This window comes from Pristis pectinata, chromosome 35 (genome assembly GCF_009764475.1).
Source record: "Pristis pectinata isolate sPriPec2 chromosome 35, sPriPec2.1.pri, whole genome shotgun sequence".
NCBI lineage: Eukaryota > Metazoa > Chordata > Chondrichthyes > Rhinopristiformes > Pristidae > Pristis > Pristis pectinata.
This window is the reverse complement of record NC_067439.1, coordinates 14,416,382-14,430,223: the sequence shown is the minus strand read 5'-3', so window position 1 is coordinate 14,430,223 and position 13,842 is coordinate 14,416,382. Positions and strand designations below refer to the sequence as shown.

Sequence of the window (13,842 nt, the reverse complement as noted above, 5' to 3'; positions counted from 1 at the left end):
CCAGTTTGCATGTAAAGACTCCGCCAGCATTTAAACTTACAGAATATATTGGGAAATGTAAGTGTTAATAACATTTTTCAAATAAAAGTTGGTTTTTAAAATAATGTCAATAAGTACATGAAACATGAAGGCTGTTGTAAAGATCATTAAAAACTTGGCATTATCACCAAAATTGTTCAGATTTCTAATCATAATTGACCTTCCCTGTAATCAAATTCATGCTCCCAGCCTGTGAAACTGATGAGATTTCCATCACTCAGTGCTGAAATAAAATGTTTAAACTAAAATAACTCTGCCCAAATAAAACATCTTCAAAGTTACATAACTTATTTTTAATAGGAACCCACTGTTTTTACTCCCAATGTTGAAGTGATTGTGGCATTTAGAAACAACAGACTAGATGTTTCAACTCACCAGTATTCACAGTGAGGTAGATTCTAAATTCATACCCTTTGCCTTTGTCCAGGTAAATAACAGAGGACAATTTATCAAATATCAATTTGTCATACTTTTTTCGATAATCATACGTTTCCACATAGAGTCCAGCCTTGGACAGTTTGTTACTGGCCAGATAGAAGTGGTAATGCTTGGAAAGATAAAAGAACCATGAAATTAAGAATTAAATTTTCATTAAGAGAAGATAGTATATATGGGATAGTTGGAAAGATGAGATGAGGGATACACAGTTATAGCAGGCATTTTATATACTGTGAAGACTTTATTGTGTTATAAAATTATAACATTCTAAATGTTATGATGAACCTGCAGGTCATGGGAGTAGCATTATGTTAATCATAACCAAAGATAAACTGCATCCTTGAAAATTAAATTAGCCCAAATTATTTTACAGAAGACTTGTGCGAGATGGTGCTGCTATTCCATTTTCAGTGGGCGTTTTTCCAGCAATATAAATGAATAGCACTTTTACAATGGAACCACATGGATTAACCAAAATTATTCTGTTAATGCAATCCTGTTTTCAGGCAGGCAATTTGTCACTCTTGTAGTTCTTAATCTTCACAAAGGTCTGCAACCAAAATAAGCAATATTCTCTTCATACTCCATTACATTGCTTAATCTTCTTAAACACTTTACTCCATAATCTTCAAGGCTATTAAAGAATCTATACAACCTCTCCTTGTAATCTGATTTTCTCTGGCCTGATATCATAATGGCAAATCCTCAATCTGCCCCATTCAAGGCTAAAATAGGGAGAGAGGCAAAAAACAGGTAACTGTAGGCTGATTAGCTTAATATATATTGTAGGAGAAACATCGTAATCAATTATGAAGAAAGTTAAAGCCACACATTTGGAAAATCATAATCTAATTAAGCAAAGTCAGCATGAAAGGAAAAGCTCAGATTTATTAGCTTTTTTGATGGAATTTTGATGGACAGGAACCAGTAGAGTATTTTACAAAATATATTAATGACTTCCAGTAAAGAAGCAAAGTTTGCAGTATCCTAGCCAAGTTGGCAGACAACACAAAAATAGATGGGAAGGTAAGTTGTGAGGAGAAAACAAATAGTTTACAGAGAGATATTGATAGCTTAAGTGAATGGGAAAAATATTGGCAGATGGAGTATAAATGTGGGAAAATGCTAAGTTGTTTGTTTTGGAAGGAAGAACAAAAGAGTATTATTCAAATATAGAAAAGGAATTTTGGGGGACTTTGTGCATAAAATCAAAAGCCAGTACATAAGTGCAATGGGTAATAGGGAAGGCTAATGCAATGTTGGTTCTTTTTTCAAGGGGTTTGAAGTATAAAAGTAGGGAAGTTGTACTGCAACTGGGCAAGGCCATAGTGAGCCCATGTCTAGAGTACTATTAATAGTTTCAGTCCCCTTATTTAAGGAAAGATATTATTTCATTAAAGGTGGTTCAGTGAAGCTTCACCAGGATGAAAATCAAAATAAAACATACATAGACTGGAAATCTGAAATAAAAAACAGAAAATGCTGGAAATACTCAGCAGGTCAGGCAGCCTGTGCGGAAAGAGAAACAGAATTAATATTTCTGATCAAGTACATCAAATTCATGCAGCAGAGCAGAATTTCTTCAATGTTGGCATTCCTGAAAATAAGGATTGGAGCAGAATTTCTTCAAGAAAGATTTCAGAGTCTTACCATCATTTTTTTGTTTTTAGTTGGATGATGAAGTTGATAAGAATGGCAGGCAAACTTACTGAAACATAAGATTCTTAGGAAAGTAGACAAAGTAAATGTCCATTGTTGAATCCAGGACCAGAGGGCATGGTGTCAGAATAAGGAGGCACCCATTTAAGACTGAGATGAGGAAGAATTTCTTCTCTCATACGGTTGTAAGTCTTTGGAACTCCTTGCCACAGAGAGCTGTGAGAGCAGAGTCCTTGTGTATATTTAAGGTTGAGGTACATCAGTTTCAGCAGATTCAAGGTGTTGAATGGCCTACTCCTGTTCCTACCTCTTATGGTTTTTTTGGTAAATTACATGCTCAAGACTAAATGCAGTACTCTGGGTGGAGCCCAACCATAGTATACAATTATGACTTAACTACCACCTTTAGTATTTTATATACAGCTGCTACTCTATGATCTTCAATTAAGTTTTGCACCTAGCTGCTAGTTTAGGGATTGCTATACTTGGTCTCATGAAAGGGTTATATTGGATTGTGCTAATAAATTGGTACAGAAGTCATCATAATATGGAATTATCTGGTGCCGTTTTAGCCTATTCACATAGATCCCCAACTTTGTGTTGCCTGCTCATCCACATGATTGAAGCATCAAACTACCTCAGCGGGGGACCTGTGTGTGGGTAGCACCAGTTGAGACTAGCCTGCATCTCCTGAACTGTGGACAACCATAGCTTTAAGTGGTAGTGAATTTAGCAATGAAAGGGACCTGTTCAAACAGTTCTGACACAAAGCAGGAGCAGGCAGGCTTTTGGATCCTTAATGAGAGACCTTGGTGGAGGAGATGGAAAGGAGAAGTGGTACAACAAGGAGATAATCCTACATGGAAAGGCAATTGAAAGAGATGGATCAAGATTATCTGGAGCCAAGTGCCAGCACCTGTAATTGTGCCTCAAAAATTTCGTGGCTTCATCGAGTGGTCAAGGTCAGTGCCTTCAAGTGCTATATCCATCAATTGCACCACTAGCCTCTCACATTAATCAACTCAGCACACACCTATTATTCATCTGCTAACAAGCTCCTTCAATCTCATTTCATACCCAACGTTCACATGCTACACCAAACCCTCACACAATTAGAAGTCAGAGCTTGAATTATTTGGGTTTTTAACTTTTGATTCAGTCTCTGGTGCTTCAAATGTTGTTATTAAGGTTGTCAAGTAATCAAAACAAAAATCCTGCAACTAAAATAATTAATTACAAGTTAATCACTATTTTAATTGCACTGTTAAACAATAATAGAATTCCTATATTTTTGAAAGGCTCAATGAAAAATACTTTGCAATAACAACATCTAATGATATACCCTAAAATTCTCATCATGCTCAAATCTCTCTGTTAACTCCTCAGATATTTGCTTTCCTCAAATTATGGCACCTTGTGCATCCCCAATTTCCATCACTTCACCTCTAATATTGCTAAAAGCTAATAAAGCACTCACCTGAAAGCAAATGGCTATTGAAGCCTTGATATCAACACAAATATCTTGAGCTCTTAGCACAAGACTACATATAGACTTTACAAGCTCTAAAGAAATTTGTAAGCATCATAGACTACACAAAGTCTCTGTGGAAATCAATCAGCAACTAGCCTTTAACCAACTGATGATCAAGTTGTTAGATGGATTGATGTGGTCCATTTTGGTTCTGCTAACTTTAAATAAGCATTGCTTGTATGATCATCTGCCCATTTTGCAAACTTTCAGCATTGCTCACTTCCTTCTCCTTATGGTATCACTATGATCTATTTGCCCATGCGTCAGTTGTCAAACTTGAAACAAATCAGCTCATGCAGCAGCCAAACAATGGGTGGCAGTCACTCCACTTCACCAATTCCAGCTTCTCATGGTTTACAAAATACTCTTTTCAGTCTAAGTCTATGGTTGATAACTTCTCCTCCCACTGAATTAATTTATCAATGTTCATTTGCAACTTTTCTGTTCCCGTCTACATTCTGGGATTACCAGAAAACCTTGATATAGTGAGAAAAACCTCAGTACATATTGCTGGAGTACACCATTAGTTAACATCCTGCCAATTGAAATGTATACTGATTATTACATAATCTTCTATTTTCTAACCAATTTCCAGTCCATGTCAGGAGGTTGCTTATTTCCATACTCTTTTACTTTTGCAAGTGGTCTTGCACAAAAACATGACACTTTCTGAAAATCCAGTACAGCATTGGCATTCCCTTGTCAATAATGTTCATGACATTCTCAAAAAATTGTAATACTTATACAGCAGTCTTCACTAGATTTCAAGGCTCATGTAATTTTAATATGCTTTTAGCAACAAATTAATCATAATTTTCATTAAAATATAACTTTGTAAAAGAGGGAACAAATGCATTCTTCTGAAAAATATAATTACAAACAATCATTAAATGTTCCACAGCTTTATATTGGTTCCATAATTATCTTTGCAATTCAAAAATATTTTTCTAATAGTTAAACTGTACATCACACCTGAGCTTTCTGTGAATTTTTCCACCATCTCCATGTCGGATCATGAACTGGATCAGCATACGGCTGAAAGGAAATAGATACACAAGCCATCAGCTCTCTGGCAGCAAAATCACAATCTGTGTCAAGACTTTGAAACTTTTATTTTGCAACATGAAACTGCTCAGCCTTTTATTTCCATGGGATTTCCATCAGCTCCTTTGAATAATTTTGTACGTGAACAGTGAAATTCCCAATGTGGAGAGTTTGGACATTTGTCAATTTCCACATTGCCTTGTGATATTATTATATTTTCTCATGAAATAGGAAGTCCATCTGGCCCATCAAATTTATGCTGATTTTCAGAACAATCCCATCAATCCCACAGCCCTGCCCATTTTCCCTGCAACCTATTCACTCACATATGCCCATTAACACTCCTCCCCCACCCACCCCTGATTCTTCTATCACCCACGTACATTATGGGTAATTTACAATGGTCAATTATCCTACCATCCTTTGGGAATGTGGAAGGAAACCAGCGTGTAAAACAAAAACCCACTTAGTTACAGTGAAACTCCTTACCAACAGCACTAGAGGTCCAAGTTGAAACTGGGCCACTGGAGCTGTAAGACAGTTGCACTATCTGAAGTACCACTGTGCAGCTGTTGGATGAATGACAGAATTTTTGTCTGTCCTTACAAGGCATGGCAAAGACCTGGACTTCCACAGTGGAAAACTACTATTCTATCAATTGAGCCACTTCACATGGGCCAATTAGAACTATGGACAGAGTGAACAGGATCATTCAATACCCACCATTCCACCCCTCCCCATTCCAACATTCTACATGTGGGAGATCTACCCTAAGTTTTCTGCTACATTGGGCAGACATGCACCAATTAGCTCCAATCAACCACATGCGAATAAGCCACCACTACTAAAATTCTTCACCCCTTATCTGGCATGCATTAGTATTGAAGATCATTGATTAATGCGATCCATCTGTACAGGTGGTGGTGGAGACTGAAAAGCTAATCACATTTAGAAAGTACTTGGATCAACACATGAAGAGCTATAACCTCCAGCCCTCTGATCAAAGAGGGGGGAAGTGGGATAACCATAGCATGGATATGATGGATTGAATGAACTCTGTGCTGTAAATTCATGTTTCCAATTAGGATTTGTGCAAATCTTGGGTTAGTCTCGACTTGGGCCTTGACCTCATTTCCATACAAGTTGCACTGTGCGAAGAGACCTAGACAATAGTTGGTAGTAGCCTTACCCTCGGTTAAGTACTCCACCAAGTCTGTGGGTTGTAGAATTCTGGGAGAGTTGGTCTTGGATGGAACATGTCTTGGAAGTGGATTGTGGACATTGAAGGCTGAAGACTGGACTTAGGGGAGGATATTGTGGCCTGATAAACAGGCTGGCACAAGTCTTTAATGGGTGAGCCATTAAACCTAAGTGATAACTGATTAGGTCTAAAGGAAAGAGATCAGGATCCCAGATCCCAGAGGAGATGAAGACTAATATTCAAGGAAGGTAGCTGATGGATGTTCATTGGGTACACAAGAACACAAGGAAAGAGGAGCTAGGGTAGGCCAACATTCAATGTGATTATGGCTGATCTGTCTCAGGCTTCAACTCCTCTTCTGTGTCATTTCCCCATTGTATTCAATTCCCCGATCTTGTAAAAATAGATCCACATCCCCTTTAGATACCTCCAATGAGATTACCTCCACAACATTGATGGATAAAGAATTCCAGAATTCCACCATCCTCGAGAGAAGAAATTCCTGTGTACTTCAGTTTTAAATTACTGTCCCCTTTTCTCATAGCTATGTTCCCTCATTCAAGACTCTTTCACTAGTAGAAATATCTCAACATCTACTGTCATACTTTGGATTTTATATGCTTCAATAGAATCATTTTTTATGAACTCCAAAGAATATGGATCCAAATTCCTTAGCCATTTGTGCTGGGAAAACCCTCTTATTCCAGAAGTTATCCTAGTGAATCTCTTTTGGATAGCTTCCAGTTCTAGTAAACCCTTTCTTAAAAAGGCAAACCAAAATTGTGCATCCAGGCCTCACAAATACCCTGTACAATTGTAACAATACTTCCCTATTTCTAAACTCCAAACTCCTTGGTATAAAGGCCAGTATGCCATTTCCTTCCTAACTACTTGCTACACCTGCTTGCTCACCTTTTGTGATTCATGCACAAGAACAGCCCTATCCCTCTATACTCCAGTCATTTGCAGTCTCTCTCCATTCAGATAATTGTCTACTTTTTGATTCCTCACATCCTCCTACATGACATTCAATTTGCCAGTTTTAACCCATTTAATCACCTGTCTACATTCTGTTGCAGAGATCCACATTGCCACATGCCATCCCATTATTTTTGTGTTATTGGCCAGCTTGAATACCTTACACACTGCCTTTTCCTCCAGGTCATTAATATAAATACTAAATAATTGAGGGCCAAGAACCGATCCTTGGGGCATTCCATCAGTTACATCCTTCAATCAGAAAAAGACCCACTTATTCCGACTCTATATCTTCCATGCGATAATATCCACACTCACTATTTCCCTCAATACCATGAGCTCTAATCTTGTGCACCAGCCTTTTATGTGACACTTTGTCAAATACTTCTGGAAATCCAAATCTATAGTTTCTGCTCTATTGACTCTGCTTGGTACATCCTTGAAGAACTCTAGCAAAATTGTCAAACATGATTCATAAAACCATATTGTCTTGGTTTAATTACATTAATGAAGATGGTAGAGTCCATAATCAATGAAGAAATAGCTAGTCATTTTCTAAATGATTAGCTGTTTCTCCTTTGATTGTATACTTCAACATCTTGCCAACAACAGAAGCTAAATAATCTTTAGTTTCTCGCTTTTTGTCTGCACCGCCCCCCCCCCCCCCGGAACAAAGGAGTCACATTTGCAATTTTCCAAACTTCTGGTACCTTCTTGGAACTCAGTGAGTTTTGGAAAACCTCAACCAATGGCTCCACTATCTATACTTTAGCACCCTTGGGTACGGGCCATCAAGTCCCGGTGAGCTGCCTGTGTCCCCTGTGGTAGGAATTGTTAAAGTACTTCCATTCTATTTGAAACTGCAGTGAAGGTTATGACAAGAGAGTTTACAGCAATTAGCTATCTTAGGCATTGTAGCAAAGGTGATCAGGTGTGGAAACTGTGATTAATGTGGAGTCAGGATGAGTTCTCCTTCTTGTCCCAGCTCCTCATTAGTACATTGTACAGTTGGTCCAGTAGAAAAGGATTACTCAGGACAAAACAACTATCAAGCAAGGTCTCCTAGCAGATGTTAGGTTCCTTTTTATAAAAAATAAAGTTTCTTTGTTTCAGGTGTGAGTAACAAAAGGTTATGTCTTACTTGTCCTTTTCCAGTTCAGCAATTCTAAACTGATATTCACCAATACCCACTTCCTGGACATATCTGATGGCTTCTGAAAGCAAGACAGTGCTTGATATCAATACCTTTACTGTATTGAGCTTCCCATGGAAACATAAGAAATGCTGGTGGCTTATCCAAGTGTGTTCGAGAGGCCTTAAGACCAATTCCCATACATCTTAATAGTGTGAATCACACTGGTTGTGGAAGTTATTGGATTGGGCTAATTTCACAATAGCAGTACCTTCAGAACCTCTTCAGAAGATTTAGTTAAATTGGTGAAATAGGATTTCCTTTTCTAGAAAGCACACTGGGATTCCCAAATAACTCTGCTATTTCTAGATTCACATGCAACAGTCTTTACCTTCCCATAACTTGTCAATAACTAGTGTTAACCTAAGATGGGTTTTGTATATTTCTTTATAATAAAGTAAGAAGCCATTCAGTCCACTGAGGTTATACTGACTCTCAAAGTGATTCCTATCAATCCTATTCCCCAACTTATATCACTTAACCTATCATTCAACTCCACACTAATTCCCCTGTCATTCACCTACATTAAGGGTACTTTACAGTAATCAACTAACCTACAAACCAGCACATCTTTGTGGAAGGAAACCAGAGCACCCGGGGAAACCCACATAGAGACAGAGAGAACATACAAATTTCAGACATGGAGCTCAGGATCAATCTCACGTCATGGATACTGCTTCCTGGTTTTAACTTACTGCTGTTTTGAAATTCAGGCACCATTTGCAAATGGTGACAATCCTACTATCATTGCTGTAGATCAGTGGAAAGTCGTAGAGAGATACAACAAAGAAACAGGTCCTTCAGTCCTTCAAATCTACACTGACCATAAAGCATTTTTGCACTAATCCTACCCTAAGCTATTTTATACTTCTCACATTCCCATCAGCTCTCCCCACCCTCCACCCCCCCACCAAGATTCTACCACTCACCTATGCATGAGGGGCAAGGGGCAATTTATGGTAGCCAATTAATCTATCAATCTGCAAATTTTTGAGATGTGGGAGGAAACCAGTGCACCTAGAGGAAACCCATGTGCAAACTCCACACAGACTAGTCAGGATTTAACTCTGGGTGCTGGAGCTGTGAGGCAGCAGCTCTACCGGCATTAATGTGGTGGGCCAAAGGTCCTGTTTCTGTCCTGTACAACTCTGAGTTCAGCACTACTCAGCATAAAAAAAAATTACTGGAGGAACTCAGTGGTTCAGGCAGTATCTGTGGAGACAAAGGGATAGTCAACATTTCTGTCAAGGTCCTGCATCAGCACTGAGAGTGTAGAGAGAAGACAGCTAGGATAAAGAAGTGAGGAGGGAGGTAGGAGCTGGCAGGTGATAGGTGGAACCAGGTGTGGAGGGGCAGATGGTGCCAGGACGGGGAGGGGAGGATAGAGATGGAGACAGGGGCTGGGAGGTGATAAGAGAATACAACACAGGGCTACATAATCTGCAATCTGATAAGTAGGAAAGGTGATGTGGAACCAGATAATAGAGGGATGATGGCAAAATGTGGGAGAGGAAAGAAACTGGATAACTAGAAGTTAGGGATGGGGTTGGAAAGAGATTTTACAGAAAGAAAAAAAATATTCCCAAGGGCTTAAGTATTGTCTTCAGGTTCCTCTGATCCTATTGTCTAATATGAGACACACGTCTTAGAAGACTTCATTTGTTACTTTGCCTTGCACCTTTCCATTAATGTGGGATACACATAACTTCCTTAAGATCTAAAATGATTTATCAGTACGTGATTATTCATTGCTACTGCAATAACTCCTGTCTGGTTAATTCTACCAATCAATCACACTGAAATCTACAATCATTTTGGTCAACTGAGCAATCTTACAATCAATAATTTAAAATAAAAAGAAAGCATTTATATAATAGATTTCTAAACATCAAAATATCCCAAATCATTTTACAACCATTGAAGTACTTTTGAAATGTACTCATTGTTATCATGCATTTAGCTTAATAAATTTCCTTACGCTATAATAAGTTGAATGCAGGTTAAACAGCCCATAGAGCAGACCTTGATAGATAGTCAGAGATAGATCATTGTACAGACCAGTGTTGGAAAAAATCCATGGTGGTTTGACTACGTAATTCTGGATTCGGCTGTAAAACTCGTTTGATTCTGCTGTTTGCATATAGATTACTCCAAAGGGGCAATTGTCTAAAAATGTGAGCTGACTAGTTGTGCTGTAACAAAAAGGAAAGGCATTTAGATTTTCAGATAATATTTGATTTCATGGTTAAAATAAAGCTGTAAAGGATAAGCTTCTTACTAACTGCGAGCTCTTTTTATTAATAGGGTCCAAAAGCAGAAGGTGAAAAACAAAAACATGTTTTGTATTATATTCAAAATTAAATCTCCAACCTCCATGTTATGGATGAAGGGTCTCAGACATGAAATATTAACTCTGTTTCTCTTTCCACAGATGCACACAGTTACTAGGATACCCATGACAGGGTAGTTGTTAAGATGTTTGCACTAGCTGGAAAGTCTCAAACAAAGGGACATAGTTTCAAGGTATGGGGTCAGTCATTTAAAACCAAGGTGTGTTGGAACTTCTTGCATCAGGTACTGAAGCTCTGGAATACTCTATCCCAGGGCATTATGACGGCCAGATCATTAGAAATATTTAAAGTGGAAGTACATAATTTTTTTGAAAGATCAGGGAATTGTGGAGGGCAAAGAGAGGGTACGAGGTGGATTAGGCAGGTAAGATTAAGGAAAATCCCAAGAGGTTCTAGATCTATATAGAGAGTAAAAGGGTGGCTAGTGAGAGACTAGGTCCCCTTAGGGATCAACAGGGCCACCTATGTTTTGAACCGCAGGAGATGGGTGGGATTTTTAACAAATATTTGCCCTCTGTGCTTACTGAGGAGAAAATCATGGTTGCTCAAGAGGTAAGGGAAACTAGTGGAGATGTTTTAGAGGAAATTCATATTACCAGGGAGATGGTATTTGCAGCCTTACAGTGCATTAAGTTGGATAAATCCCCAGGGCCTGACCAGAGTGCATCCTAGGACCTTGTGGGAGGCTAGAGGAGAAATTGTGGAGGCCCTTGAGGAGGCATTTGCTTCATCGTTAGCCACTGGTGAAATTCCTGAAGACTGAAAGATGGCTAACATTGTTCCATTGTTTAAGAAGGGTAGCAAGGACAAGCCAGGTAACTACAGGCCAGTCAACCTGACATCAGTAGTGGTGAAGTTATTGGAGGGAATTCTGAGGGCCAGGATCTACCAGCATTTGGATAGACAGAGTCTGATTAGGAGGAGTTAGCATGGCTTTGTGTGTGAAAGTCATGCTTGACGAACCTTTAAGAGTTTTTTTGAAGAGGTAACTGAAAAGGTAGATGAGGGTAGGGCAGTGGGATGTTTTCTATTTGGACTTTAGCAAGGCCTTCGACAAGGTCCCGCATGGTAGGCTGGTCTGGAAAGTTAGGTCCCAAGGAATCCAGGGAGTGATAGTTCGGTGGATTCAAAATTGGCTCGGAAGTAGGAAGCAGAGGGCGGTGGTTGAAGGTTGTTTCTCAGAATGGAGGCTGGTGACTAGTGGCGTGCTGCAGGAGTCAGTGTTGGGACCCTTGTTATTCATTATTTATATAAGTGATTTGGATGCAAATGTACAAGGCTTATTCAGCAAGTTTGCAGATGACACAAAATTAGGTTGATAGTGAAGAAGGTTATCATAGGTTACAGGGGTTTCTTGCCCAGTTAGACGGGTGGGCTGAAAAGTGGCAAATGGATTTCAATATAGATAAATGTGAGGTGATGCATTTTGGAAAGTCAAACCAGCATAGGACTTATACAACGAATGGTAGGGCACTAGGGAGTGTAATGGAACAAAGGAACCTAGGGGTACAAGTGCATAAGTTCATTTAAAACGGCGTCACGGGTAGACAGGGTGGTGAAAAAGGTGCTTAGCACGCTGGCTTCCATCAGTCGGGACATTGAGTATAGGAGTTGGGACGTTAATGTTGCAGTCGTATAAGATGTTGGTGAGGCCACATTTGGAGTACTGTGAACAGTTTTAGCCACCCTGTTATAGGAAAGACGTGATTAAACTGAAAAGAGTGAAGAAAGGATTTATGAGGATGTTGCCAGGACTAGAGGGCCTGAGTTATAGGGAAAGGTTGGCCAGGATAGGTCTTTATTCCCACATCTGGAGCAGACAATTATAGCCACCTCCTGTTAGTGTTTGTGGTGGTCATAACAAGTCCTCTGGCCTCCCTAGCATACAGAATCTCTCTCCTGGCATTTATCTCACTGATCAGAGTGTCAGAATAAGATATCAAAATAAATCTAGAGTCTCTCGTCCTACCTCCTGCAGCCTCTCTCTTTCCCACAGCAGACAATACATTGGTTATTAGCGTCTGCCTTTAAAGGCCAACGTATATTCTTCTCATATAACCGTGCAACAAATTATCAGGAGCTATGTTCAATTAAGCCTTGTCTGATTGTAATGCACAGATCTTACATTAGTATATGATTTGGGTGCAAATAACCACAGCCCTGTATCATTCATTTAGCTGAGTTCCTGATTTTTTTTTGTGTGGGGGTTCCGACTGGGCATTAACACAGTATATTGGTGCAGGAGAGGGGTGGAATCCAATGTCGAAGCATGAATGCCTATTGTCGGGTGAATTTTGATAGGTAATGCGTGAGTAGGTCACACCAGGAAGCTGGGAAAGTATGCATGAATTGACAGAGTCATGGAGTGATACAGCACAGAAACAAGTACTTGAATAAACTGCTTGTATAGATTTTGTGGAAAGTACTGGAGAAGCAAGCCAATTTTTGAAGAATATTTCTCTGAAATTGTGCATTATCTATAGAAAACACAAGGAATTTACTGAGCCATCATCTGACATCTGCACAACTGACTTTCCATTAGCAATCCTACTTTAAATGCTGCAGGAATTATAACAGCATGAAGGTACAAGGGAAGCTCAATTAATCAGATAGGATCAAGAGAGCCAGATGATCCCATCACCCAATCAGCAGGAACATAAGATCTGGATGAAATTAACCAGTAATTCCATTTCAGAATTCTGCACTTCCATCACTTTTGTGTTCGTAATCCTTCAAGTAGCCACTCAGCTCTGGAGCATCTGGACAGTAAAGACATTTAGACTATTGTTTATTGACTACAGCTCTGCCTTCAATACAATAATCCCAAGCAAGCTTGTCACCAAACTACGAGACCTAGGACTCAACACCTCCCTCTGTAACTGGATCCTTGACTTTCTAACAAAAAGACTGCAATCAGTGAGGATAGGCACCAATACCTCCGGCACGATTATTCTCAACACTGGTGTCCCACAAGGCTGCGTCCTCAGCCCTCTACTCTATTCTCTATACACTCATGACTGTGTGGCTAGATTCTGCTCTAACTCCATCTACAAGTTTGCAGATGATACCAACGTTGTGGGCCGTATCTCAAACGGCGATGAGTCGGAGTACAGGAAGGACACAGAGACCTTAGTGGAATGGTGTCATGACAACAACCTTTCCCTCAGTGTCAATAAAACAAAAGAGCTGGTCACTGACTTCAGGAAAGGGGGCCGTGTACATGCACCTGTCTACATCAATGGTGCTGAGGTAGAGAGGGTTGAAAGCTTCAAGTTCCTGGGAGCGAGCATCACCAGCAGCCTGCCCTGGTCAAATCATGTAGATGCTACAGCCAAGAAAGCTCACCAGTGCCTCTACTTCCTCAGGAGGCTAAAGAAATTTGGTTTGTCCCCTTTGACTCTCACCAACT

General features: G+C 39.6%; 1 protein-coding gene across 1 annotated transcript in view; it reads right to left on the bottom strand.

Moving 5' to 3' along the window:
- The window catches only part of LOC127586265 (cation channel sperm-associated auxiliary subunit gamma-like), a 134,957-nt gene that overhangs the window by 53,096 nt on the left and 68,019 nt on the right, over positions 1 to 13,842 (bottom strand). The window contains exons 9-11 of the mRNA XM_052044071.1: positions 10,141 to 10,274; positions 3,614 to 3,699; positions 415 to 586 (exon numbers count right to left, since the gene is read on the bottom strand). Of these exons, the coding sequence (XP_051900031.1) occupies positions 415 to 586; positions 3,614 to 3,699; positions 10,141 to 10,274 (392 nt within the window). The remainder of the gene's footprint in view (positions 1 to 414; positions 587 to 3,613; positions 3,700 to 10,140; positions 10,275 to 13,842) is intronic.